This window comes from Syngnathoides biaculeatus, chromosome 6 (genome assembly GCF_019802595.1).
Source record: "Syngnathoides biaculeatus isolate LvHL_M chromosome 6, ASM1980259v1, whole genome shotgun sequence".
Taxonomy (NCBI): Eukaryota; Metazoa; Chordata; class Actinopteri; order Syngnathiformes; family Syngnathidae; genus Syngnathoides; species Syngnathoides biaculeatus.
The window spans coordinates 1,479,081-1,503,611 of record NC_084645.1 but is presented as its reverse complement, the minus strand read 5'-3'; the positions used below and the strand labels follow the sequence as shown (position 1 = coordinate 1,503,611).

The window sequence follows — 24,531 nt, the reverse complement described above, 5'->3', positions numbered from 1 at the left end:
CTATCCGAGTGCATGCGTGCAGCTTGAAGGTCAGTGCAGTTCTGCGTGACACTTTTCCACTGTGGGCTACTACTGAGGCATCGCTCTCTCCTTCACAGAGAGGGGCTTTTCGCATTTGTTCCCCCCCCCCCCCCCTCCCGCCCCCCGACTCTAAAGCAGTCCCAGATGCGCCACTTTCAGCGTGCGAGCGAGAGCGCGTCGGACTGGACTGCAGCCTGCAAGTTCGGGGAGAGCCGTTTAGAAGGGGCAGGGCAAGAGGAGCGGCTCGGATTCTGCCTCACTTTTTTTTTAATTACATATATATATGTGTATACATAACTTTTTCCCGAAATATTTATTTGTTTTCTTATTTAAGTTATGAACGCAGATACGTGCGTGTCATACTGCGACATGACCTCGATGGATTCGTATTATAGTCCGACTGGCTCGCAAGGTCGGGAACACCAGGCGAACCCGTTCAGGACTTTCGGCACCACCGAAGCCAAATACAGCCCCACTTTCGCGGCGAGTAAAGGGCAAGCGTACGTGGGGGAGAAGTCCCGGAGTCCTTTCCAGACGGAGTGCCCGTCGCTGGACGGCGCGGAGGGAGAGGGCCCCTTCCACAAGTACCAGGTCTTCATGCACAGACCCACCTGCAAGACTCCCCCTGAGGGCGGCAAGATGCACCCGGACGGCATCCTGCCCTGCTACGGTGAGTGCGCGCAACAACTCAAGTGCGGCCAGTGTGCGCAATTGCCATATTGAGATATTCAAAAGTAATAATAATAATAATAAAACAAAGAATACGGAGGGAATAATACTAGAAACGAAGGAGCGTAACGTCATGAATTAATGGAATAGAAAGTCAAATTTACACAAAGTTTATATGTGCTCGTTTGCAATCTTAATTTTTCGTTCCCCACCGACCTTGACGTTGAAAGACCACGCGGAGGTCAAAGTTGGACCTCCACAATAAGCGTCATTTCCTCACCCAGCTAATTCGCAACATTTCCGAAGGTGCCAGAAAAGTCATCGCATCAGCTATCAAAAAACAATACTTTGACATTTTACCATTACAGATCAAAAGTTTCATTTTGGATCATATTTAGCCATATTAAATATTAAAGTGAACGGTCTTCCTATACATCGATTGAGGTCTTTTAACTTTGGGCACTGTGAACATTACAAAATATGACAAAATATAAAATATACACTGAGACATCAATACAATTTTAAACTGAGGTGCATGTATTTTTCTATCGCTCAATCTACTGGATCAATCAATCAATCAATCAAGCTCTCTCTGGTAGTTATCTATAATTATATATAGTTCAACATATGTGGTTCTATAAACTGTGTGTGTGTGTGTGTATATATATATATATATATATATATATACACACACACACCACACACACACACACACACACATAAGAAGATAAAAACTTATAATTTACATATATAGTTGTACCCAGTATATATAATTAAGTTTTTTTGAAATGAGCATTGCATAATTTTGTGATCTTTACTGTTCATGTAAGGAATAGTTCAACTCTCCAGAATGCATTTAAAAAAAAATGATGCACATGTACATCCAGCTACAGGATATACAAGCTCCCACATTGTTTTGTCTGTTACTATACTTAAGGTATACAGTGTCACGTTACGGGAAACCTGTTATCATGGCTCATAATTCAGGCGTTTCATCAAAGCAGAAACTATCTTTACAGCATATTTGCTGCCTTCTTTCATGCAATTTGCAGGAAGGGGTAAATATGCGGCACACTTCACAGTTGGCTGTATACACAGTAAATAAAAGAGACAGAAGTCTGCCAGTGCCACACTTCGCAAAATGGTAAAGTGCGAAGTCATCTAGTTTTTAGTGGGGAGCGCGTCTCCAAGTTTGTTTGGAAGCGTGCTGTACTTTTGTGAGCTGATCTGGCAAGTGCATAGGCAGAAGCGTTTGAACGCAACCATTAAATGCAGCGTGCATCTTCGCAGAAGAGGCTTTGTGGTGTTATTACTGAAAATGTTGCAGCCAGATGAAGGCACTGCGGCTCTGGGGAGGACACTTTTGGGGTCTAGTCAAAGCCTCAGGCGTCAACAGGCTTGTGCTCTTATGTGTGGTCCAACACAAGAGATATATTGCTCAATGGTGATATTTTATCTCTTTCACCATGACACACACACACACACACACACACACAGAAAAAAAAAAAACTCATCTGATATACAGACGGAGCTGTGCGGGCCACCATCGGCTGAGACTGCAAATTGTTTACATGGCAACCGAGCTGTTGTGATCTATTTGCTTTTTGACTGCCATTCTGGAAATCTGAATAATATAAATAACGCTTCATGATTGTCAAAGACTTAACTCATGGTGTTAGACAATATATGGACATATACTCAATATATTTTCCTACTTCATAAGTATGCAACTGTACAGAAAAAAGTCATAGTCCTACTACTATATACACCACTGCAAACTATAGTCACAATCCCAGATTTATTGATAAAAGAACACCTCTCAGAACCAATTGTTATTGTTGAAGGCCAGGGGTGGTTTGATTTAACGCAATTTCATTCCCACATTTATGAAAGAGTCTGACAAAATTGGAGAATCGGCTGATGAGCCACAGGAAAAGACGATAGAATCAGTGTATTGTAAATTTGGAACCTGACTCATTTCTGGGGGAAGAAAACTTATTGTGATGCAAAGACACTTCTACACATTCTCTGGAGAAAAAACAGCCCCCTATAGAGAGTAATAAAAATCCCCCAAATTTATCAGACTTTTTTCTTTTGTGGGTGGGGGTGTGGGGTACTTTTATGTGAAATCCAATGCACAGCATGTAAAACATACCAATGGAGGTGTGTGTACAATTTAAATATTCAAATCTAATAATCCCCTCATTGCTTTGTGTCCTAACATGATTTATAACATTGATGGGCATTTAGCTCGAAGGAAGCACATCGGTCTTTAATCCGATGACGTGACTCAACCAGACAACAGCTCGTTTCTCTCATTCTTATTCAGAGCCGACAGTGGTTGCCTCTGACCACCTCAAACATTTCCTAGCATCAGCTAACGCTAAGCAAAGAACATGCACAGTGAGCTATGAATAAATCCAGTAAAAAGGAGGAATGTTAATGATTAAAGTGTGGTGGTATTGAGTGGTAGAAATAGTGAGGAATACCACATAATCGTTGCTCTTGTTTTTAGCCTGGCATTAACCTTTTGTTCATCATATGCTCTTATGTATTTTTTTGTGAATATGTAACTGTATCATATATAACTTGTTGCATTGAACTGTACTTACATCTGTATTTATTTGTTTCTATACTATTTCCATTACTCTGTCTTGTTTTGCTTAGTTTTACTCTGCTGTCTGCAGCCAGGTCAGCGTTGCAAATGAGAACCTGTTCTCAATAGCCTGACCTGGAGAATTGAATGATCAAATAAAGAAACAAACACATGCACATATCTAGGCCTTAAACTGTGACTGCATATCAGTGCCGTATTGTCCTTGTGCAGGTAGCGTGCTCAGCAGTGGGAGGGATCGGGTGCAACAAACCTTTTCTGAGGGGTTTATATTTTCGTCGTTGGAATAGTAGAAACACAAAATATAGCGTGTTTCAACCAAGGACTGTGTGGTTATATACTTTTCTGGCTTGTTTAAAAAGACCCACAGTAAAATAAATACATGTAGCTTAAGTCAGACTTGTGTAGGGATTCACTTTGGGGTTGCTTGAGCACACTTAAAAATGGACTGAAACCCGTATGGTGAAGGCCCTACTATTGATATGAGCTCAAAATGTCAATTTAAAAAAAATGGCTATTTAGAGCACAACAACTCCACTCAAAGTCGCGTGCATTTTCAGCTTGCCATGTCGTATAGTCCACAGTGAGTATTTGGACAGCAATAGTTTTGTAACCAGTTTGGAAAACAAAAGAAAGATGCCATTTTTTTTTTTTATTGATGGCAGTTAAGTCCAATATTCTTCAATCATCAAGTCATAAGCCTGATCTCAATCTAAGAGAGCATGCATATTTCACTGGGTGAAGACGAAAGACTTGAAAAGTTGCTGTCCATCAATTTATTGTGTATATGTAATAATACGATGAGGTGATTATGGTTTCCTCAGAGGGAAACGATAACTTCGTGAGCCACAGCAAAAACAAGTTTGAAACCCCCTCATGCAGGAACTAACCCTTCAATGCCACACATATTGTTGTGACTATGGGGGTGTGCATGTGAATGGAGGAGCGTCCCACGTGGGCGGGGCATCTACCTGCTCATACCGCTGCGAATAAAATAAAACCTCATTCAGCTGATGCAGTGCACAGGAATGCAAGTCAACACCGCAGGAGGGGTCTCCATTAATCTGAGGCAGATGTGAATCATTGGCTGCTATATGGTTATTATTCATACCCGCCAAACATCAGATCTCCAAGGCAACCGAGAGTCCCCACAATGACAACGTGGGACTGGTTTACATAACCCTGTCTCTGCAACACCTCGTAAAAATGAGATAAGCAACACAAACGAGATCTGCGAAAAATGGGGAGAATTTCTCACATGCTGTACACTTACAGGCCAATTTATAAGTACACTTGCACGCATACTTAAATCCAAAACCGAAACCAGTAAAGAGAAGTATTAACTTACCGGTGTGTTTATTATTATGGTTGACATTTGAAGTAGAACTGCGCTGTGTCATATTGAGTGGTGTTTCTGATATTTGAGTTATGGTAGTGAGCGTATTAGCGCCACCACAGTATGAAGCAGAGCAGTTCTACACCACTGCAATAATAAACACATTATTAAATCATTGCTTCTCTGACAGTGTCAATCAAGACTAAGCATTCTAATACTTTGGGGAGAGATTCAAAACTTAGTACAGCCAATACATTACACCTGTGGTTCTCAAAGTTTTTATAACAAGTACCAACTCAAACAATACTTTGCTCTTAAAGTAATACAATAATGAACAACAAAGTGCGGTAGCTTAGTAGCCCCAAGTGTTTATCAAAACGAGGTAGCGGTTTTATTACTGCATCAGTTTTAAAATATGAACTAAATTTTGATTGAATAAAATGTAATTAGTATTAAAGTATAACATACTAAATTTGCTAGCAACTTAAACATGTAACTGAAATAATGGTTAAGTAAAGGACAGAAAAAACTACTAAACCATCCATCCATCCATTTTCTTTGCCACTTATCCTCACAAGGGTCGCGGGTAGTGCTGAAAAAGACCAGGGTACACGCTGAACTGGTTGCCAGCGAGTCGGAGGGCACATAGAGACAAACAGCCGCACTCACAATCACACTTAGGGGCAATTTAGAGTGTCCAATTAATGTTGCATGTTTTTGGGATGTGGGAGGAAATGGAGTGCCCGGAAGGAACGGGGAGAACATGCAAACTCCACACAGGTGGGGTAGAGATTGAACCTGGGCCCTCATAACTGTGAGGCTCACACTTTACCAGCTGCGCCACCGTGCCGCCATACATAAACTAATGATTAAAAAAAGTTATTGCACAGATATGTGCAAAGCATTGCCTAAATAAATGAAAAATTTCAAAATGTTTTATTGTACCAAAAACAAAAGTTAAATGCCAGTGAACTGTAACTAACAAATGTACTGTACTGGATTAAAAAAGGGAAGCCACTATAACAAACATTTTTTACACATTTAATTCAGTGAGTGATTCACATCCTACAAGATGGAGCCCAAGTACCATCCGTAGTACTCGTAAGACTTTGCATTAGACCTTATTAATTGAAGCAGGTTTACCTAATACAGTATCGTGTCCATGATCATGATTCAATGATCGCTTTCTAAATACACAATACGTTTGAAGAGAATTGTAGAAATGTGCAAAGACTTGTTGTAGTTCTCAAATGTCAAGCTCTCAGGCTCTCTTTTTGCAATGCGTAACATGCACTGAAATGCAAATGGTGGTGTGTGTTGATTTTTGTGCAAACACAAGGCTCGCTAGCGTGCTCGCCAATTTGACAGACTGTTCTGTGCCAAGCCTGACGTATATGGACTCAATAAAGTGTATTCGTTGGCATCTGTCTTGTGCATGTGACAATTTGGTGACTGAGGGCTCAAGCTTTGTAGACTGAGCAGCTGCACTTCATCTTCAGTGAGGCATATCTTGATTTCCATGCGATCGCGAGATTTGCCACGCAGAGATGGTGTTGGTGCAGCGAGGATCCACCTTTGGAGATGCGTTTCGTGGAGTGATTTTTTGGTGTCAGAAAACCTAAACCTATGCCAACTGGGACCACATTCAAGTTTTGCAAAAAACGATTTAATGCGATTGAGGCACGAGAGACTGGAAATACATGGTCTACCCCAGGGGTGCTCAATGTGTCGATAGACCAAGACTGCCTATTCAATCGCGGCACGGCGTGCCAAAAGACAAAAAAAAAAAGAAAAAAACGTCAGCCAATGTTCCCTTTAAACTGTGCGCATGCGTAATTGTGCGCCGCTGATGCAGTCTCTTTGCAGATATTCTGCATTGCGCGCAAAAAAAAAAAAATCCAATGCAAATTGAAAGTATAAGATACAGCTGTTCAGTTTGTGGCATTTTGGAATGTGATTCAATAAGTGAGCGATGACTGGTCGTTACATCTAATGGCACAATTCACATACACACTGGAAAAAATGAAAAGCCACCACTGATTTTTTTTTTTTCTTTAGGCAGCACATAGAACTTTCTCAAACAAGGACCACTGCTCTACCACTCCCCTTTTTTTCCTACTTTACCTTACACCTGCCCACCCCCACACTCTTAAAGACGTACACTCAATTACAAATGTTACAGTACTTACGTAGCCCATCAATGTGTTTTATAATTACAGCGTCCACCACCGCTGCTTTAGTTAGCAACACAGTCTGGGCAACGTAGAGGAAAGACGAGCTAGACATGCTGTTTTTGTATACTTTCGATATTAATGGAGAAAGTTAAAAAGAAATGCTCTTGTTTTAAGATGCAACGACTGTCAGAGTATGTGAATAATCAAAGAAAAAGTGGTTAAACTGGATGAAATTTTCTCTTTTCTGAGTGGTAAAGGTCTGGTCTGAAGCCAAAGTAGAAAGTGCAAGAAGAGATGGTGTGTAGTTGTAAAATTCCACCTTGGCACAGCCTGATCCAGGATGAAAGCACGGACAATACAGTGCACAAAGAGCTAATTCTGTATTTTAAATATAGGAGGCAACATAACAACCTTAAAACGGTTTGAGAGCATCATCATCATCATCATCTCCCCCCATTGTCGGTAGCTCGCAAGAGGCTGGCTCCTTGAAAAGTAGATCTTGGGGTAAAAAAGTCTGGCCACCCCTGGTCTACACTGTCGCCTTGCATGGTTATGCTAAGCACAGGGCTGGTCTTGCGCAATTCACAAAAATAGAGCTCAAAGCATGAAACTATTTTTTTCACCATTTCAGTTTTCCTGACTTTTTTTGTGGCGTGGCTAAAACTGCGCCCAGTGTCACAATTCTCACACCGGCTAGAGTTCCTCCTCTTGAACTTGAACACCTTCTTTTACATCACTGGCTATCAGGTGCCGTTGCGAGACAGTGGTTAGATATTTTTCTCATGAATTTGAAGTTTCATTTTGTACACTTGCTTTTTTTTTTTTTTTTAACCAAACCAGAATTAACTCGAAGCCTTTCTACAAGGCCTCACCAAACTCCTCTCATGCCCAAGTTTTTGCTTCAGCGACCACCAAAGCTGTTTTCCACTTAGCCAGCCGGTACCCATCAGCTGCCTCAGGAGTTCCCCAGACCAAAAATGCTAGCTCTCACCGTTGGTGTTCACCGACGGGTTTGGGGATTACTGCCACAACAGGCACCGACCATCTTACGAACTGATCTCCATTCGGCCGCCTCAGCAATGGAGGCGCGGAAAATGGTCCACTCGGACTCAATCTTCCCCTGCCTCCTTTGGAACATAAGCAAAGTTCTATCGGAGGTGGCAGTTGAAACACCTTCTTACAGGTGATTTTGCCATATGTTCCCAGCAGAACCTCATAATACATTCAGGCTTACCACGTCTGTAACGGCATCTTCCGTTAGCATCAGAGCCAGCTCTCCACCAGGTGGAGATCAGTTCTATATATCTAGCTAGCTATCTCAGTAGTTAGCTACCTTTCTATGACATTTGAACATGTACTGAGGATATATGTACCCACTGTTTAGCTTGGATTTTCAGTTATTGCTGGTAGGTGTGGAATATATCTCCCACAATAAACGGGTGTTTGTCGTCGTTCTAAATATATGGAGATACAGTTTTTGTAGTTAATGGAGCCATTTATAATACATTGATGAATGCCTCCGGCATAACAGATACACACGCTATACGTACTTTGCGGGAACAATGATCTTGATTGGGCCAATTCGCTTTTGCCTTTTCTTCAGTAATATCAAGTTCCCATAATAGAGTTCCAATAGCTGCTCTGACCTCAGTGTGAAATCGGAGCATCCTATGATATGTAAAACATGTTTTTCAATGCATGAGAGCAAAACAAGACCACAAGAAGGTTCTGGCAGCGCTTTAAAAGCATCCTGTCAAAATATAGTACTCTATGTGTATGGAGAGGGGAAATTGGAGGGAGATGATGTCAGAGGATATGTATGGATATTTGCTGTGATGACTACCACATTTCGGCCATGTTAGTGGCTGAAAAATGACCTGTGATCATGCCCTAAAACGGTTTTGAAATACAAAAAGTTAAAAAAAAAATCTGGGTAAACTTCTTCAAGACATGACTTTCTCTCTTGGAAAGTTTAAAGAACATCGATGAAATATCCAATTGTCTCTGTTCTGCAGTCCTTTGCTATAATTCCACAAAAGTATGCATAGCATATGTTGGCATTTTAAAATTTTCCCCGTTTTCAATGCTCGTACTGATTATATATTTCGTTTAGTCACAGATTTATCATGAAACATAAGGTAATAATGAACTACCATTTAGAAATACTATAAATGCATTACAAAAATGGCCACAGGGAGCTACTATATGTTCAGCCAAATTTGTCATAAAATGAACCCTCCACCGACTGAACAAAGCAAAATGCTGTTTTGATTCATAACAGCTATTTGTCTATTTTTCATCGCTCTGGACATTTTTCTGGTATAATAAGGTCAATAAAACCATTGTGGAAAATCGTGCGAATAAAACCTCGCTGTTGCCTACAACACAAACCTTCGAACATTAGTTTGCAAAGCAGCAAAGTTTTAACTTTCAAACTTGACATCTGCTACTCGTGTAATGAAATTCATACTATAGAAAAGGGAGGCTTAGTGACTACACCCTTTCTAAATATGTGTTGCAGCGAGAGTTTTCGAAGACTACATAAAATCTACTGTACTAAAATATTGAAATAGCAATTTGGGTGAAAATGTGTGTAACTTCCTCTATTCTTAACCACATACCAACAATAATCCCAAAATATTTTTGTGGGCTTTGATACGAGACAGTGGCAGCCACGGCCTAAAGTCTTTGGACACTGGTGAGGTAATGATGGTGTCATTCTATCGGCCGCTGATACTAAACAGAAAGATTTCAGGTTTCCCATGAAGTGCAAGCATTCCTTTGTGTGCTGCAGCCATAGATCTCTCCTCAGGAACATCTGGGAGCCTTCCTTAAACAGAGGAAACAATACTCAAAATATTATCAGAGTACCTCATGAAGAAGAGGTTCTATCAGCTATATTAACTCCACCACAATCCTTCCGAGATGATTTAGAAAGTAATTTTCGATAGAGAATAATGGAAAGTAAAGGTGTCTCCTTTATTAAGATTAAGTACAGCCGACTTTGTAGCGTACATTCATTTTACTTTTTCATTGTAGTTATCGATGTTGATTTGTTGCTGCTTCTGCCATAATTGCCTGAGCAGCCATGACGGAGACACATCATGGACGCTACTGCTCCTTTGCAATAAATTTTAAATTTCCACTTCAAGGGTCGTCAACAGAGTTTTCCCATCAATGGTACATCGCACAAAAAATGCTAAAAGTGAAGCAAAGCAGACTTGTGGAGTTAATCCTTAGACTTGATATGTAAAACCGTTTTATGTAATGATTATCTCCCCGACATATTTACTCTAGGGGCATTGAAATTTCAGGTTATATTGTAGACTGAAGTGGTTCTTGAAAGTGGACTCTGCATGAATCTCCGTGGTCTTGTTTAGATCGCTGGGGTTAGGGTTAACCACTCTAGTGATCAAGTTTGATCTGCCCGCACATTCAGTCAAATATTACCACATCAGATTTGTTGCTTCCACACATCAGCGCTCTGTACTACAGAGGTAGTACCAAGTCACAACTAAGTCTTCAGTCTTTGCCCGCAAGTCCCAAGTTGAGACAGGCAAATATCGAGTGAAGTTCCAAGTCCGCAAACAGGACTTGTTACTTTATATGGGACTCGCCTGTCTGGATTTGGAGTCACTGTTAAGTCGCAAGTCCTAGACTTTGAACTCAAAGTCAAGTCACAAATGCTGGACTTTGAAAGTGGTGTGTCAAAAAAGTTCCAGGACCCGTGTTTCAAAAGTTAGACTACTTCAAAGTCAATCCCATCCAAAGTTTTCCTCCCTCAATGTGGGCCAGACAATCATTCAAAATTTCTACAAAGCCATCCTATGGCATTTACTTTGTTCAGAGTGTGTGGAAAGGTGAGGGTTGCGGCAGGAGGACTCATGCCTGCTTGACCGTGAGACCGCGTCTAGTTACAATTGCGTGAGCATCTGACAGTTCCTGGCCAAGGGGAAACATCCAAAGCTCCTTGGCTCCATGTGACCCCCCCCCCTTTCCCAAGCTCAAGGGAGTCATCAAGGGGGCTCATTTTGAGGATCTAGACATCATCAAGATGGCCGTGATGACGGAGCTCCAGAGGATCCAGGAAGTATCCCTCCAGGACTACACGAAGGCAAGGCAAAGAATGCTGGGGAAGTCTGTTGGACTCCTGGGAGATGACTTCCAAGTTTGGATTTGAAAAATATCCTTTCTGACTCACCTCATAAACAAAGAGTTTTTTGCATACCATTGCTCAATGCTTGGAAGAAGAATGAAAATAACGGCGCTGCTGAAGTGATTTGCTCCAAGTCTCCGACTTCACATGTGGAGATCAGAGTGGACATAAATGAGTACATGTCAGCTGAAATGCATGAAACCGAATATAATATAATGCTTCATTTTGCTTGGATGTCATATTTGTATAAAAGGGCTAATGGATCATGTGATGAATTACAATGGTGGCTTCTACTGATTGTGGCTAAACTTTCGGGTCACACAAACCCAACCTATTAAATATGAAAAATCTAATTCACTCCTGTGGCCTGTTTGATGATTTTGCATTTTTGATCTGAGAATATGAAAGACAAATCTGTCATTTTTTTCAATTTTTGATTGCCATTTAAACATGGCAAGCATTTAGAACAACAACAACAACAACTGTTCACAATGGACAGTATAGGCTTCAGTACATATGGTAGTAACTCAGTAAAAATACATACAACATTCAACATCTGGCCGTAGATGACATTTTGTTCAACATTGCTAAATTTATGTTCAGTACGGCAATATCTGAGTTGTATGGCGGGACCAAAATTAATGTGGCTTGAAACAAAGCAGGCTTCACCATACAGTTAGCAGTTTGGCCACATCCATTCAAACATGACCGAAGGTAAGATTGATGGTGGTTTCCATCTTCAGAGTTGATTTGATGCTCTTTGTAAGATGATGCTAAGATTATCTAAAATTTTACCACATCAGCATTTGCATCACGAGCTGCTGTCTCTCACTTGCATTGCATTTCAAACGACGCTTCACACGTGGTTTGCGTCAGTCTTGCAAAAATCAAATTTGTTGTGATTTTTGATGTTCTGACTCCACAACATCTAGCAGTGTGAATAATACGTCAGAGGCAGCGGTACCACATGATTTTGCGCAACAATTCATCGAGGAATACCGTCATAATTACATTTGTAAAATTCAATATAAACCCATTATAATTACATCTTAATTAAATATATTACACATTTTGGTGTAGAATTTTTTTTTTGCAGTGATTAGATTTAGATTTCTAGGTACAGAGCCCTATAAAAGGGCAGAGTACTCATTATAACAAACAATCACTTGAAATTTTTCTCATAAAGTGTGACACGAGAATGTACAAAAAGCTTTGAGAGAACATAGTACACTTTGTTTAAAAGCATTCTCTTTCCTCGTTAGTATAAGCTCATTAACCCTTCCCCAGGTTACTAATTTATAGTGTTTCTTTTATTTGGCTTCACTTGACCCTCCCCATCCCATTCCATAAAAAACTGAGAGGGTGCCTTGTTGCTTTACTACCAGTTAAATTACACTTTGATGTTTTTTTCTCTCCTTTCAGCAGCGATGAAAATCACTGACCCTGGTAAACGCATGACCTCAGCTGACCAAAGAGGTCTGCAGATTGTCAGAAAATAACTTTGCCAAATTGAAGGTGCAAGCAGCATTTATTCTCCGCATATATTGTACGTTGATGCACACTTCAAGGGAGAACAACAGTAGGGGTGGGGGAGACGATTCCTTGGAATGCCAAGAAACTGCTGCCAAGGGACTGGAATCTTGGCTTTATGGAAAAAGCAAGACTTGACAGTTGTGTTCTTGAAGGAAAAAAAAGCTCTCGGCAGGCATGAATCGTGTAAGATGTTGAAGAGAATTGTGTTTGGTTGCAATTAGCTTGCCACAAAATGGATCGTTTAGACTAGAGTGCAAGATGAAGAGAACGTACATGTTGCGCTTATGTGATCTGTATGTAGGGATGAGTATGAAACATTACGCTGGCCATATGTACACCCATCTGTGCTTCACATGTTGATGTGCCTTGCTCAGGGGCAACCTCACAATTTCCAGTGAGCAGTCAGTTTTTAGTGGACCCGTTGCACTTCTGAACATTGGAGTCATGACTCCTGCTCGGAGGTCGAATGAAAACATTGCGCAGGGGCAAAGCAGCGGTGGATAATGTCAGAACATCTGCCCGCATGCACAGAGACAGCAAAAGCCTCTGACAGGTGGGCCACAGCGATATGAGGTCATGAACCCCAGCTGGGCAAGCTGCGTTGTTTCATTAGTCTCCATCGGGGCGAGCGTGAGCCCGAGAGCGGGGGAGGGCTGCCGCGGTTTGGAGGGATGACTATTGACATCACATTCCGGGAAACACCAGCCAAAGAATATTAATTCGTGAAAACAAACACGCATGTTGTAGACAGCCGACGCCTAGCTTCATCACGTTAAAACTATTCTGCCAGCTTACTCACCATTAAAACTACGGCTGACAGAGTCACCAGCACTGCAAACTATCAACAGTCATTCTCACGATGCACTTTGTTTCTAAGACGACAGACTGTGGAGGCCGTTAAACAAATAGCTGCAAGGAAAATGCACCCATAGGATTTTTGGAAATGTGTCCTCAAGGGAGATAAATGTTACAATATACCAAGATCATCATCTTTCTGTTCAGGGACGCTGCTTGACATCCAGTCAGGATCAATTTAAGCCACCGAAAATAATAAAATGTGACTGAAGGAGTTTCAGGGTCAAACTGTTGCTGTCATAAAACATATTTAACAGTCAAAGTGTAAAAAATAGTCACTTTACAATAAGACCCAAAAGCAACCTTTGTACTCACTGAATGATTATTGGTGACAGATGTGTAGCATCTACTCAAGACCGATGATTCCGATGCACGCATCCCGCAACTGACTTTTCCATGCTTCTAGTATTGATTTTTGTCACTTTAGCCATATTGCATTGAGACGCATTCATTTCAGGTTCATTTCTTTTGTTTACCTTCACCGGTAGGTATCATTGTGGCTCTGGGGTTAACGGTTTTGGGTTGCTGGAATTTGTTTCAGGGGTGTTTGATCGGAATGTCTATTCCAGTTAGTAAGCTATTTTAGAAGCATATTTGCTTCAATATGATCTCATGTACAGTTCATGACATAATTGCTCTCATTTCAATTCAAACAGAGGCCAGTGGTTCTTTGCAATGGAATCATTTTCAATTCCATCCATCCATCCATCCATCCATCTATCCATCCATCCATTTTCTTTGCCACTTATCCTCACAAGGGTCGAAGGAGTGCTGGAGCCTATCTTAGCTGTCAACTGGCAGGAGGAGGGACGGGTACACCCTGGACTGGTTGCCAGCCAATCACAGGGCAATACCTTTGCTCGAAAAAATAAAGTCATCTAATTTCCACAAACAATATAAACAGTGGCATACCATTAAATGCTGTAAAAATGAGCTCCGTTAATAATGAAAATAGTAGGTTGGTTTTATGGAAGTGAAGTTAAGAAATGGGCATTGTGCTGGTTTCATCAGGGCATTTAGAGTACACGCTGAGTACATTAAAAGATCAGCCGTGGTGAGGTGACGATAATGGCTGAAACAAAACGTTTTTGAGGTAAAGACAGTGGAGGCTGTAGGTTGCTGTATTTTCCATCCATCCATTTTCTTTGCCATTTATCCTCAGGAGGGTTGCGGGGATTGCTGGAGCCTATCCCAGCTGTCAACAGGCAGGAGGCGGGGTATACCCTAAACTGGTTGCCAGCCAATCGCAGGGCACATAGAGACAAACAGTCCCACCCCCAATCCCACCTAGGACCAATTCAGAGTGTCCAATTGATGTTGCATGTTTTTGGAATGTGGGAGGAAACTGAAGTGCCCAGAGGAATCCCACGCAGGCAAGAGGAGAACATGCAAACTCCACACAGGTGGTTTCGAACCTGGGACCTCAGAACTGTGAGGCCAACGCTTTACCAGCTGAGTCACCGTGCCGCCCTGTTGGGAGATGTACAGAGAAATCCCACTCAGGCACGGGGAGAACATGCAAACTCCACATAGGCAAGGCTGGGATTGAACCCGGGTCTTCAGAACTGTGAGGCCAACGCTTTATCAGCTGCTCCACCGTGCCCCCTTGCTATATTTTGATTGGTAAAATATTTTTACAACCAAGTACTGTGATTTTACACATCAAGGTTGTTTAAAAATGGCAGTTTAAGACTTTTTTTGGTCCTTCAAATTTTAGGGGTACTGTGATTCATTTTAGGGGTGTACCAGCACACCTCAAAATGAGCAAGAGATGCATAGGGTGTGGTGCATCTGGACTGTAACTGAGTCTTGTTAGATATTGGTTGCATCTGGCAGAATCCTCACATCACCGAACCGTGGCGTTTCAGGAACCCCCCCGTGCAAAAAATGACATCTGTTGAGCCATTACCACGCATTATTGAATCCAACATTGAAGCCAAAGAGAGCAAGCCATTTTCAACATGCTGGATTGATAAATAGTTTATAAAGTAAACCCACGTTGGGACTTACAAATACTGCCAATTTGAGAAAGAAATATGAAATTGACCAAATTTGAAGGAAGGAGGTTTTGAACGCAACACCAGCGTTACGCTTACAGCTCCCACAATATCTTTTTTTCCTGACTTCATTCAGATGGATTTGAGAATTTATTGTTTCCACTGTTTTGATGGAGACTATTTAAGGACGGGACCCTCATGCAGATGCAAAAGCTAAGGCAGACAGAAAACCTGACATAGCACTGCTCTAACTGGGCCGCCACCATTCATACATGCTTATTTATCCACACTGATGTTTGTTTACATGAAGGAGAAGGGACTGACTTCTTCATATCCAAAAGTGGAAACAAACAAGTTAAAAAAAAAAAGCTCGCCTGTGCCGACAGAAACAGAGCCAGGTCTGTCACAATATGGAGGCTGTCCAAATTGAAAGTGACAAACACAATATTGTTTACATCTGAGGGCCAAAGTGTGTTGGGCAACAGTGGGCGAATGGGGTGCACCGCACACCCACAAACAGTTCCAAATGAGAACGAGGTTTATCAGTGGCTCGGATTTCAGGTGGCGTGATTAAGAGACGCGAGTGCGGCCTCCCTGAAGGTTGTGTCACAGGTCACTCCAATGTGACGTGACAACCCTTTCAAACATGTACAAGTGAAGTGTAGATTCACCGTATACAGACTAGGTCTTTGAACCCCAAAATAAAACATTACAGAGGTGATGTAAGCATAAAGTAGCCGCAACTGTGTGTGGATGTTAGAAAGTGATGGTGTGCAGATGCACTTGCTGACTTGTTAGGCACAGGGTTCTTTTTTCCCTCCCGGCTCCATTCACGAAAAGCAACACACATTTTAAGAAGCGTATTGCTCTTTGCCTGTCGCTGTTTCTCTTCAGGCCTAATTGGTCAGAGCTTTAGTGGCTGCAAGCTACAATTAAATGTTCTTCTATATTTGCCTCTCTCCTCATAACTCAAAAGTGCTCAATGTATTTAATTACGTGAGTAAAATATCTTAATGTTTTAAAGTTTATATATGATTTACGCTTTCCAGCTCCTTTCTGGAGCTGTATCCTTCTTCGTCTGTTACTTCACCTCCAACAGCCGTGTTGGAAGGTAAATTGGGACAGTGGAGTAACGTCGTCATTGGCCTTCAAATGCAGCAGCTAAAAGATGCAGCCCCGTAGACATAGCTACCGCTGACATTCGATCAGTGATCGTCTTTAATGAGCTTCTGCAGAAAAAGCCCCAATATTTTGATACGTTCTAGGACCAAGGAGAGCAAGTGGCATGACAATACTGTGCCTTTCAGCACTTCTACAATTCTTCTTCTTTTCCTTTCGGTTTGTCATGTTAGGGTCACCACAGCGTTTTATTTTTTTCCATATAACCCTATCTTTTGCATCTTCCTCTCTAACACCCACTGTCCTCATGTCCTCCCTCACAACATCCATCCACCTTTTCGTTGGTCTTCCTCTCACTCTTTTGCCTGGCAGCTCCATCCTCAGCACCCTTCGACCAACATACTCTCTCGCCTCTGAACATGTCCAAACCATCGAAGTCTGCACTCTCTCACCTTGTCTCCAAAACATCCAACTTTGGCTGTCCCTCTAATGAGCTCATTTCTAATCCTATCCAACTTGGTCACTCCAAGCGAGAACCTCAACATCTTCATTTGTGGTACCTCCAGTTCTGCTTCCTGTTGTTTCTTCAGTGCCAGCGTCTCTAATCCGTACATCATGGCCACCCTCACCACTGTTTTATAGACTTTGCCGTTCATCCTAGTGGAGACTCTTCTGCCACATAGAACACCAGACACCTTCCGCCAGCTGTTTCACCTTGCTTGGACCCGTTTTTTCACTCACCCTCACATTCACCATTGCTCTGTATTGTTGACCCTCAGCACTTGTACAATGATTATTAAAAACATTGGAAGGTGAATTAAGAGATTGGTTCTAAGATATGAGAGGATAAGTGGCTTAGAAAACGGATGGATGTCATTGCTGAACTCACGCTAAGACCGAAAACTACGAACATTGTAAAAAATGATTTTGGAATGCTAAATATAATCCATGAAAATGCTCTTAAATTTACATTACCATCTTAGATAAGTAAAGTACTCTAAAATTGGGGTAATTTTTTTTTACCTACATTACCTATTTGATTACAGTATAAAGTGTTACCAAGAAAAGAGGAGTAAAATTTACCTACAAGCCACTGGTGCTACAATATGCATCACGTGATGCATTCACGCTGCAGTTATTGGCTGACGTGTCGTCAGTGACAACTGATTACCGTGACTGGTTGTTAGCTAGTGAATCAGCATGGAAGCAAAAGAACAAATGAACAAAAAAAAACTAACATATCTACAATAAGGTAAAATTTGTTTAGCTAATTGTTGCTCATTGCTTGTATTATATGTGTGCTAGGTTAGGTTTAGCAGGCTATACTGTATGTAAATCAATTTTTAAAAAACTGTCTGGGAATTGGATGGAAAACAGTGATTGCTCAGCCATGCTCATGACTTGAATCTTCACTGAAAACCTTGAGCACCTTTATTCACATCAGTGGTAATCTGGTACATCTGATAATTTCTGAAGTCTTATAACTAGGCCCAGGCTTGTGAGCTAGTTCACAAACTAGCTGGTGGTAAGCGCCTTTTGTTGTGGTGTGGAAGTCCCCACTAGAAAACCCCTTCGGATATACAATATCTCACCCGCTGGATAGTTTAAAGTGCATATGTTTTTACGGCTCAAACATGTGGTTATGTGTCGGCGTAAGAACAATGCTCTGCGAAGTAGCATCCACTATTCAGCTGAGTATTTTTGTGCCCATGGGGTTTGATAGCGGCAACAACAATTTACGTGGCCGTTTTGTAATCCTTCAGATTTGTCAAGGTTGTTAAGACTTTTCTCTGTGGTGTATCAAAAGTTGTTTTTTTTGTTTTTTTTTTTTTTTTTAGCTTGCAAGGACTTTAAGGGGATGGCTCTCGTTTTTCACACACTAAGGTAATACTGATCACAACTTTCCATCTATTTCATCATGTAGGAAAAGACAACAACCTGGCAGAGTCAGACCTGCCTTCCAGTGCCGACCCCCCTGGGATGGAAAGCAGCTACCTAAATCTAAAGGAAGCTGGAGTGAAGGGGTCAGGCGAGCGTCCAGGTTCAGAGCTTCCCAGCCCGCTGGATAAAAGCGAGACAGAGAGCAACAAAGGCAAAAAGAGGCGTAATCGCACTACGTTTACCAGCTACCAGCTGGAGGAGTTAGAGAAGGTCTTCCAGAAGACACACTACCCAGATGTGTATGCCCGTGAGCAGCTGGCACTGAGAACAGACCTGACGGAGGCTCGTGTCCAGGTGAGACCAGATGACATGCAAAAAAGATACTTGCTTTTGTTGAGCTGGGCAGTACCGCATTTGCACTGTTGTCCATGTTTACATGTTAATCATCGCTAGAGAGCGTGAGGGAGAGTTAAAATTGGTGATGTGACAACAGAAGAATCTATTGTTCTCCTTTTCCATCTCTATTTTCTTCCAGCCAACTTTAGATCCGAGTGGGATGGGCAGGATGAAGTGAATCCTCTTTGCGTGTACTTTTCGCAGACTGCACAAAGGTCAGAGGCCAAGGTTTTCTCCCTGGTGTAACTGCGTTTAAACTACTTCCCCAGAAAACTGTGAAGGCAGGGGGTGCGGGACATGGGGTGGGAAGAAGTCACTGGACTATTTGGGATTGGGAAGGATATAAAAAGCACTTGAGATGCCAGTTTCAATTTCCACGTGCAGTCTGAGACATAGTCAGGGACGGTCTGATCTGTGCAGTGGTACAGTAAAAAACTACAACATATTGTTTCACACAGATCCATCTCTTCCCCAGATGAATATAATTAACTTTCCCAACTGACAGGCACACAGCCCACTCTTTTGAGTCACTGTGAGGTTTGACCCACAGTCCTACAAAACAGACCCTAAACATGCACGCAATCAAGTCTAAATCCCACAATTGCAGCAGAAGGTCTATCAGGACAAAGTCCAGGGATATGCAACTGTGGAATACCAAGGGGCATTGCAAGCTTGGCAAGCGACTTAATAATCCTTTTCATCTCAGAAACAACACAGATGTTTTCTCCGGAATATGCCCAATGTCTGTTCATCCTTAGTTTAATGATGAAGGTCGCCGCGTGCAGTTTGGCGCATTTGCCACTATTATATTATTTGAAAAGTCAGACTTGAGCTCCGCCCGGCCTGCCTTTTGTGGAGGAGAGGACCGTGTGAGTGAGGCGCTGCTAAGGCACTCTATCAATCGCAGTGGTCCTGGATGACAGAGATGAGGTGAGAGGGCTGGAACTTCAAAGCTGCTTTTGGAGTTTGTGCACTCTGCCCTCCCCTCTCCACTCTCTTTGCCTGCTGGCTGCGCAGCATAAATAAAGCTCTTTAATGGTTCTGTAAGCTGCCTTTTGCTGACAGCGTCTTCAGCTATTACTGTAACACCGCCAAGCACTTTGAGCTCAGAGCCACCTTTCTTGCAGATGTGCCTACAACTCAGAAACAAACAAGTATACAAACTGTCTGCAGTTGGTCATTTTGGGCACGTCACACAAAAAGGGATTAATATTGCTTAATATGGGTCTTACTGAAACTCTGCTGCTTGTCAACAATCACTTTTAAGGTGCAGCATTGCATGGACCGGGAGAGCAGCACAAGCAACATCTGACTTCATAACGCTTGCGCCACGAATGATCTCTTTGCCAAACTATTTGGCTTGTGTCCCCTTTTCTTTCTGCTGTTCAAAGACAAAGCTGCACAGCGCAAACCCTCTGTGAAACCTGACTCACTTTGTACACAGACAACAAGACAAGGGATACATAATGACATGCTCAACCATTCAAAAAAGTTGACGTGTTCAGGCTCAGAGAACCTATTTGTTACTTGTCAGTGATAGGTTCTGAATTTTGTAAAGTAAATGACATGGTATGTAAATTTGTGTGTCCTGTGTGTGTCTGGTCCGCCGCTTTCGTCTGCACGCCTCTGAGAGGTCAAAGAGGTTAGCCGCGGAAAGCCACAGGCTTTGGCGTCAGGAAATTAAACATGAAATGAAAACAAGCTCCAGTTTGAGCATTCTCCCATCTCACTTTCCAATATCCCCACTTCCCCTCTCAGACATAAAAGGGAGGTGGGAGGAGAATGAGGCACTTTGTGGGGGGGCGGGTGACACAGAGGTGGGATTATACAAAAAAATCTGGTGACCCATAACACTCATTAAAATTTAGATATATTGTCTACCTTAGACCAAATCTACAGTGGTACCTTAGTTTACAAGTGACTCGACACTTGGCCGATTCTTTTTGTCTTGACTTGAAAGCATTAATTTGAGCTATGAGCACTAAATATTGGCAGCAAACTTCATAACATGCAGCAGATAGTGAATAATTCATCAAAAAAAGGAAGACAAGTTCTTGCTTTAAGAGGTTTCATTCCGAGGTGAAATTCAGACAGAAAACAAAGAGACTAATCCCTGTAATTGATGAAACTCTACCAGCTCAAACTTAACTTACAACACAAAAGGCCAAAGATGGGCTAACACATTTAGAATCAATGACACATTCATTACCACCAAAGCAATGGATGTTTGAACACAAATGGTGGAGCACCTCATGTAGACAGACAATATAGCAATACACACAGGCACATATTCTTTATCCACTCAAAAAAAATGACAAATATTACTGGATCCTATTGAGACAGCTGTGAAACTACTCTGTGGATTATTTATTTCACTTTTATACTCTCCCCGGAAGCCAAGGCGTGCACACCAGAAGGAGCACAATGGAATTGATGGTGTACAACTAACTGGTTCATGAAGCAAACTGCTTAACCTTTTACATTGTATTTGTGTCATTACTGTATGTACAATACTTGATACTTAAAGCTTGATATGTATCTATTTAAGGAACATGTTGGTGTTTTTTCGAGTGTTAGAACAGTTAAATGGAATTTCCATTGTTTAAATGGGAAAAGATGATGGCTTTTTTAAATTACAAATTTAATTCATAAATTCAGGCACCTCAACCGTGAAGCAATCCAGTCAGGGCGCCGTGTCCTGAAGATTGTATTGAGAAACTTGTCATGTAATATAACAGAGCTAAAAAGAAAAAAAGGACATGGTAAACATCAAACAACAACAGACTCTCCCCACCAAACCTCAGGGGGATGTAACACACACCAAGCTCTCCTGCAAACATATGATTTAATCCAAAGGGCAACAACCCCTCACCTTGACATTGGGGGGGCAGTCACCACCTTCAATATCAGTTTACGACTTTGGAAGGCTAATCTTGCCAGCTGACTTGTGGAATGTCGGAGTGGGATTTCTTAATGTCATCTTTGGAAAAAAAAAAAATCCATCATGTATAACTGCCACAGGAGGCCATATATGGTCTCCTTGCTAAGAAATGAACACACTTGTGGTCACAAACATGTCTGAAAAATAAGTGCACTTTATGCCGCCATAATATTTTCATAAAGGTTTGTGCAGCTGCTCATTTTTATTATGAAGGTGACAGAGAGGAGTGGTGAATGTGAAATGAGGAGGGGGATATGAAGAGCCTGGCTGAGGGGAAATTGCATGTCAGGGACTGAAAACCACAAGCTGATTGAGCTTGGAATCAACCAACAATCAGAGCTCAAACCGCCTCTCTTTAAGCAGTATGGTTCCTTTGTTTTTGAAGATGCTTCCTCTTGGGAGGAGACGCACCAGACATCCAACAAATGTGGAAATTCTCACCATGCTAGCATACGGTATTTTCTAACATGTGAAAAAAAAACAACCAAACAAACAAACATTGTTTGAACCAGTGGCGTCTCTCTGCCTATTTTACGAGGACTTCAAAATGTTGTTTTGAGTATTCATAAATGCTTGCTTTGTGAAATATGCTTTGCCCTTTGTTGGAGCCATTTTACATAACTTGCAAAACTTGATAAAAAAAAAAGTTTGTCAAAAACCAAACAGTACCAAGCTTCTACTGTAGAACAGTTTTGTTGCACTTGAAGGACCTCGAGATAATGTAGCTATCGAGCTATGGTTCTCAATTGCTGTCACCCGGGCAACCACATTTTCCTGTATTTGCAAAGTTGCAAACGGCTTTTATAGAAGTTAGGGAAGTTCTTTAAAAATAGTCTCCAAAATACATATATAGTGTTTTTAATTATTTTTTTTTCCCAACAGTTTGATAGTTTGCCAAAAGCCTGTTGCTTGTCATGATGTCTACTAGCCAGAAGTTGAGCTGCATTGTATTTGTTTACCAAGTAGACTAATGACCCAGTTTTGGATCCTGACCCTTCAGTTTAGAATCACTGGTCTAGAACTCACATTACCTTCTTATTTACGTATATCATGTGTGTTGTGAAGCAAAAATGATTGAGCAGCAGCCATTAAAATGCTCCAAAAGTATTTGTTTGGGAAGTTAAAATGGCCTCAGGTCAAATGTGACACCCACAAGAGAGCTTGACAATTGTGCAAACCTGAAACAACAGATGGTTTATTTCCAAATTACGACCGGGAAAGAGTGATATAAACCTTGGAAAGGGCAAGTACTTCCCAAAAAAAAAATAAAATGTTGCTAAAACTTTCTGACACATCTACGGGGAACAATGAGATCAACAAGTACAAGAATAAAATACAAAAGCAGGATGAGTAGCCAAGAGTGTTGGAACTAGTGAGAATCTGTTCTGTTGCCCAGGTCTAATAAAATGGTTGCTAATGATACAGGAAGTCTGCCATTTTGGTTTGGAGTGGGCTCATCTCCTGTCATTTTTGGCCATTTGCGATGGTCTTTCAAAGACCAAGTCATCTTTGAAACGTTGTCTAGTTGCTACTAAATTTGAACTTTGTGTATGAGACAAATAGATGACACGAAATTGCAGAAAACAAGGAGGTGTTATCCAATTCCCATTTACTGGCAATCCAAATCAATTGCACTCCTCCTGCCCGAAGACACCACAAAGAATGAAACAGTAATCCTAAATACTTGTAACTTTGATGTCTGGTAAATGCAAGATAGTTACAAACATATTCTTGATTACGTTACATAAAAGTTTTTTTTTTTAAATGAATTGCAGTGGGATGGAATCCCTCTTCTGCCGTGTCGACAGGTGAGGAAAAGGACACCTTTCTCAATGATTTATGAATGACTATTGACCCAGATGTGGATCTGTCGACACAGGCAGTCTGAAGGGATGCAGACTCCTGCGTATCAAGAGGGTGGTTGGGGGGTGCAGTAGAAGGGGAAACGCTCCATTTTCACATCAATTGTTCCTCGCGGACGGTACTTGAAAGACATGTCAAGTCCTCAAAGCTGCCGTGGGAATTAATTTGCTTCACTATTCTTAGCTTTTCTTTTTGAGTGGAGGATGCTCCTGTATTTGCCCACTTGTGACTGGTCCGCACAGTGAATTTGTTGCTTTCTGTGTAGGTGTGGTTCCAGAACCGCAGAGCCAAGTGGAGGAAGAGGGAGCGATTTGGCCAAATGCAACAGGTTCGAACCCATTTTTCAACAGCTTATGAGCTTCCCCTTCTGACTCGGCCGGAGAACTACGCCCAGGTAACTATTGCTGCGCCCATCACCATCGCCATGCACCGTAAGATTCAACTGACAATCATCATGTCTGCTCTTGGCTCTCAGATTCAAAACCCCTCATGGATCGGTAGCAGCAGCGGAGCCTCTCCGGTGCCAGGTTGTGTTGTTCCCTGTGATACAGTCCCCCCCTGTATGCCCCCTCATCCTCATAGCCACGGAGGAGTCCCTGACTTCCTGGGTGTGCCAAGCCCAGGCAGCAGCCACATGGGACAGACGCAGATGGGGAGTCTTTTTGGGGGGCCAGGAATGGTTGGGGGAATTAATGGTTACGATCTCAATGTTGATCCAGACCGCAAGTCGTCCAGCATAGCAGCACTGCGCATGAAGGCCAAGGAGCACAGTGCTGCCATTTCTTGGGCCACATGATGTTCCACCCAAGTCCTACCCCGTCCTCCTCTTGAGGAGCCATCATCAAGCACTGTGGGGGAGTTTTGGGGAGAGCACTGATGATAACCCAGTTCAAATGAACACGGAGAGACTGGAGAGATAGCAGAGACCCTTTGCAGCGGCCGAGAGTGGAGATAACAACTGTGCCCGTGACAATCA

At 42.0% G+C, this 24,531-nt stretch overlaps 1 protein-coding gene across 2 annotated transcripts; it reads left to right on the top strand.

Moving 5' to 3' along the window:
- Positions 1 to 357: 357 nt before the first annotated feature.
- On the top strand, positions 358 to 24,377 carry LOC133502103 (homeobox protein aristaless-like 4). 2 transcript variants are annotated; one of them, XM_061822522.1, is made up of 4 exons: positions 358 to 691; positions 18,399 to 18,709; positions 23,821 to 23,949; positions 24,031 to 24,377. In XM_061822522.1, the coding sequence occupies exons 1-4, from the start codon at positions 358 to 360 to the stop codon at positions 24,349 to 24,351; spliced, it is 1,095 nt and encodes a 364-aa protein (XP_061678506.1). In that variant the 3' UTR covers positions 24,352 to 24,377. The 2 variants fall into 2 exon arrangements, with proteins under 2 accessions (XP_061678506.1, XP_061678505.1); XM_061822521.1 differs by having other exon boundaries at positions 23,821 to 24,377.
- Positions 24,378 to 24,531: the final 154 nt, after the last annotated feature.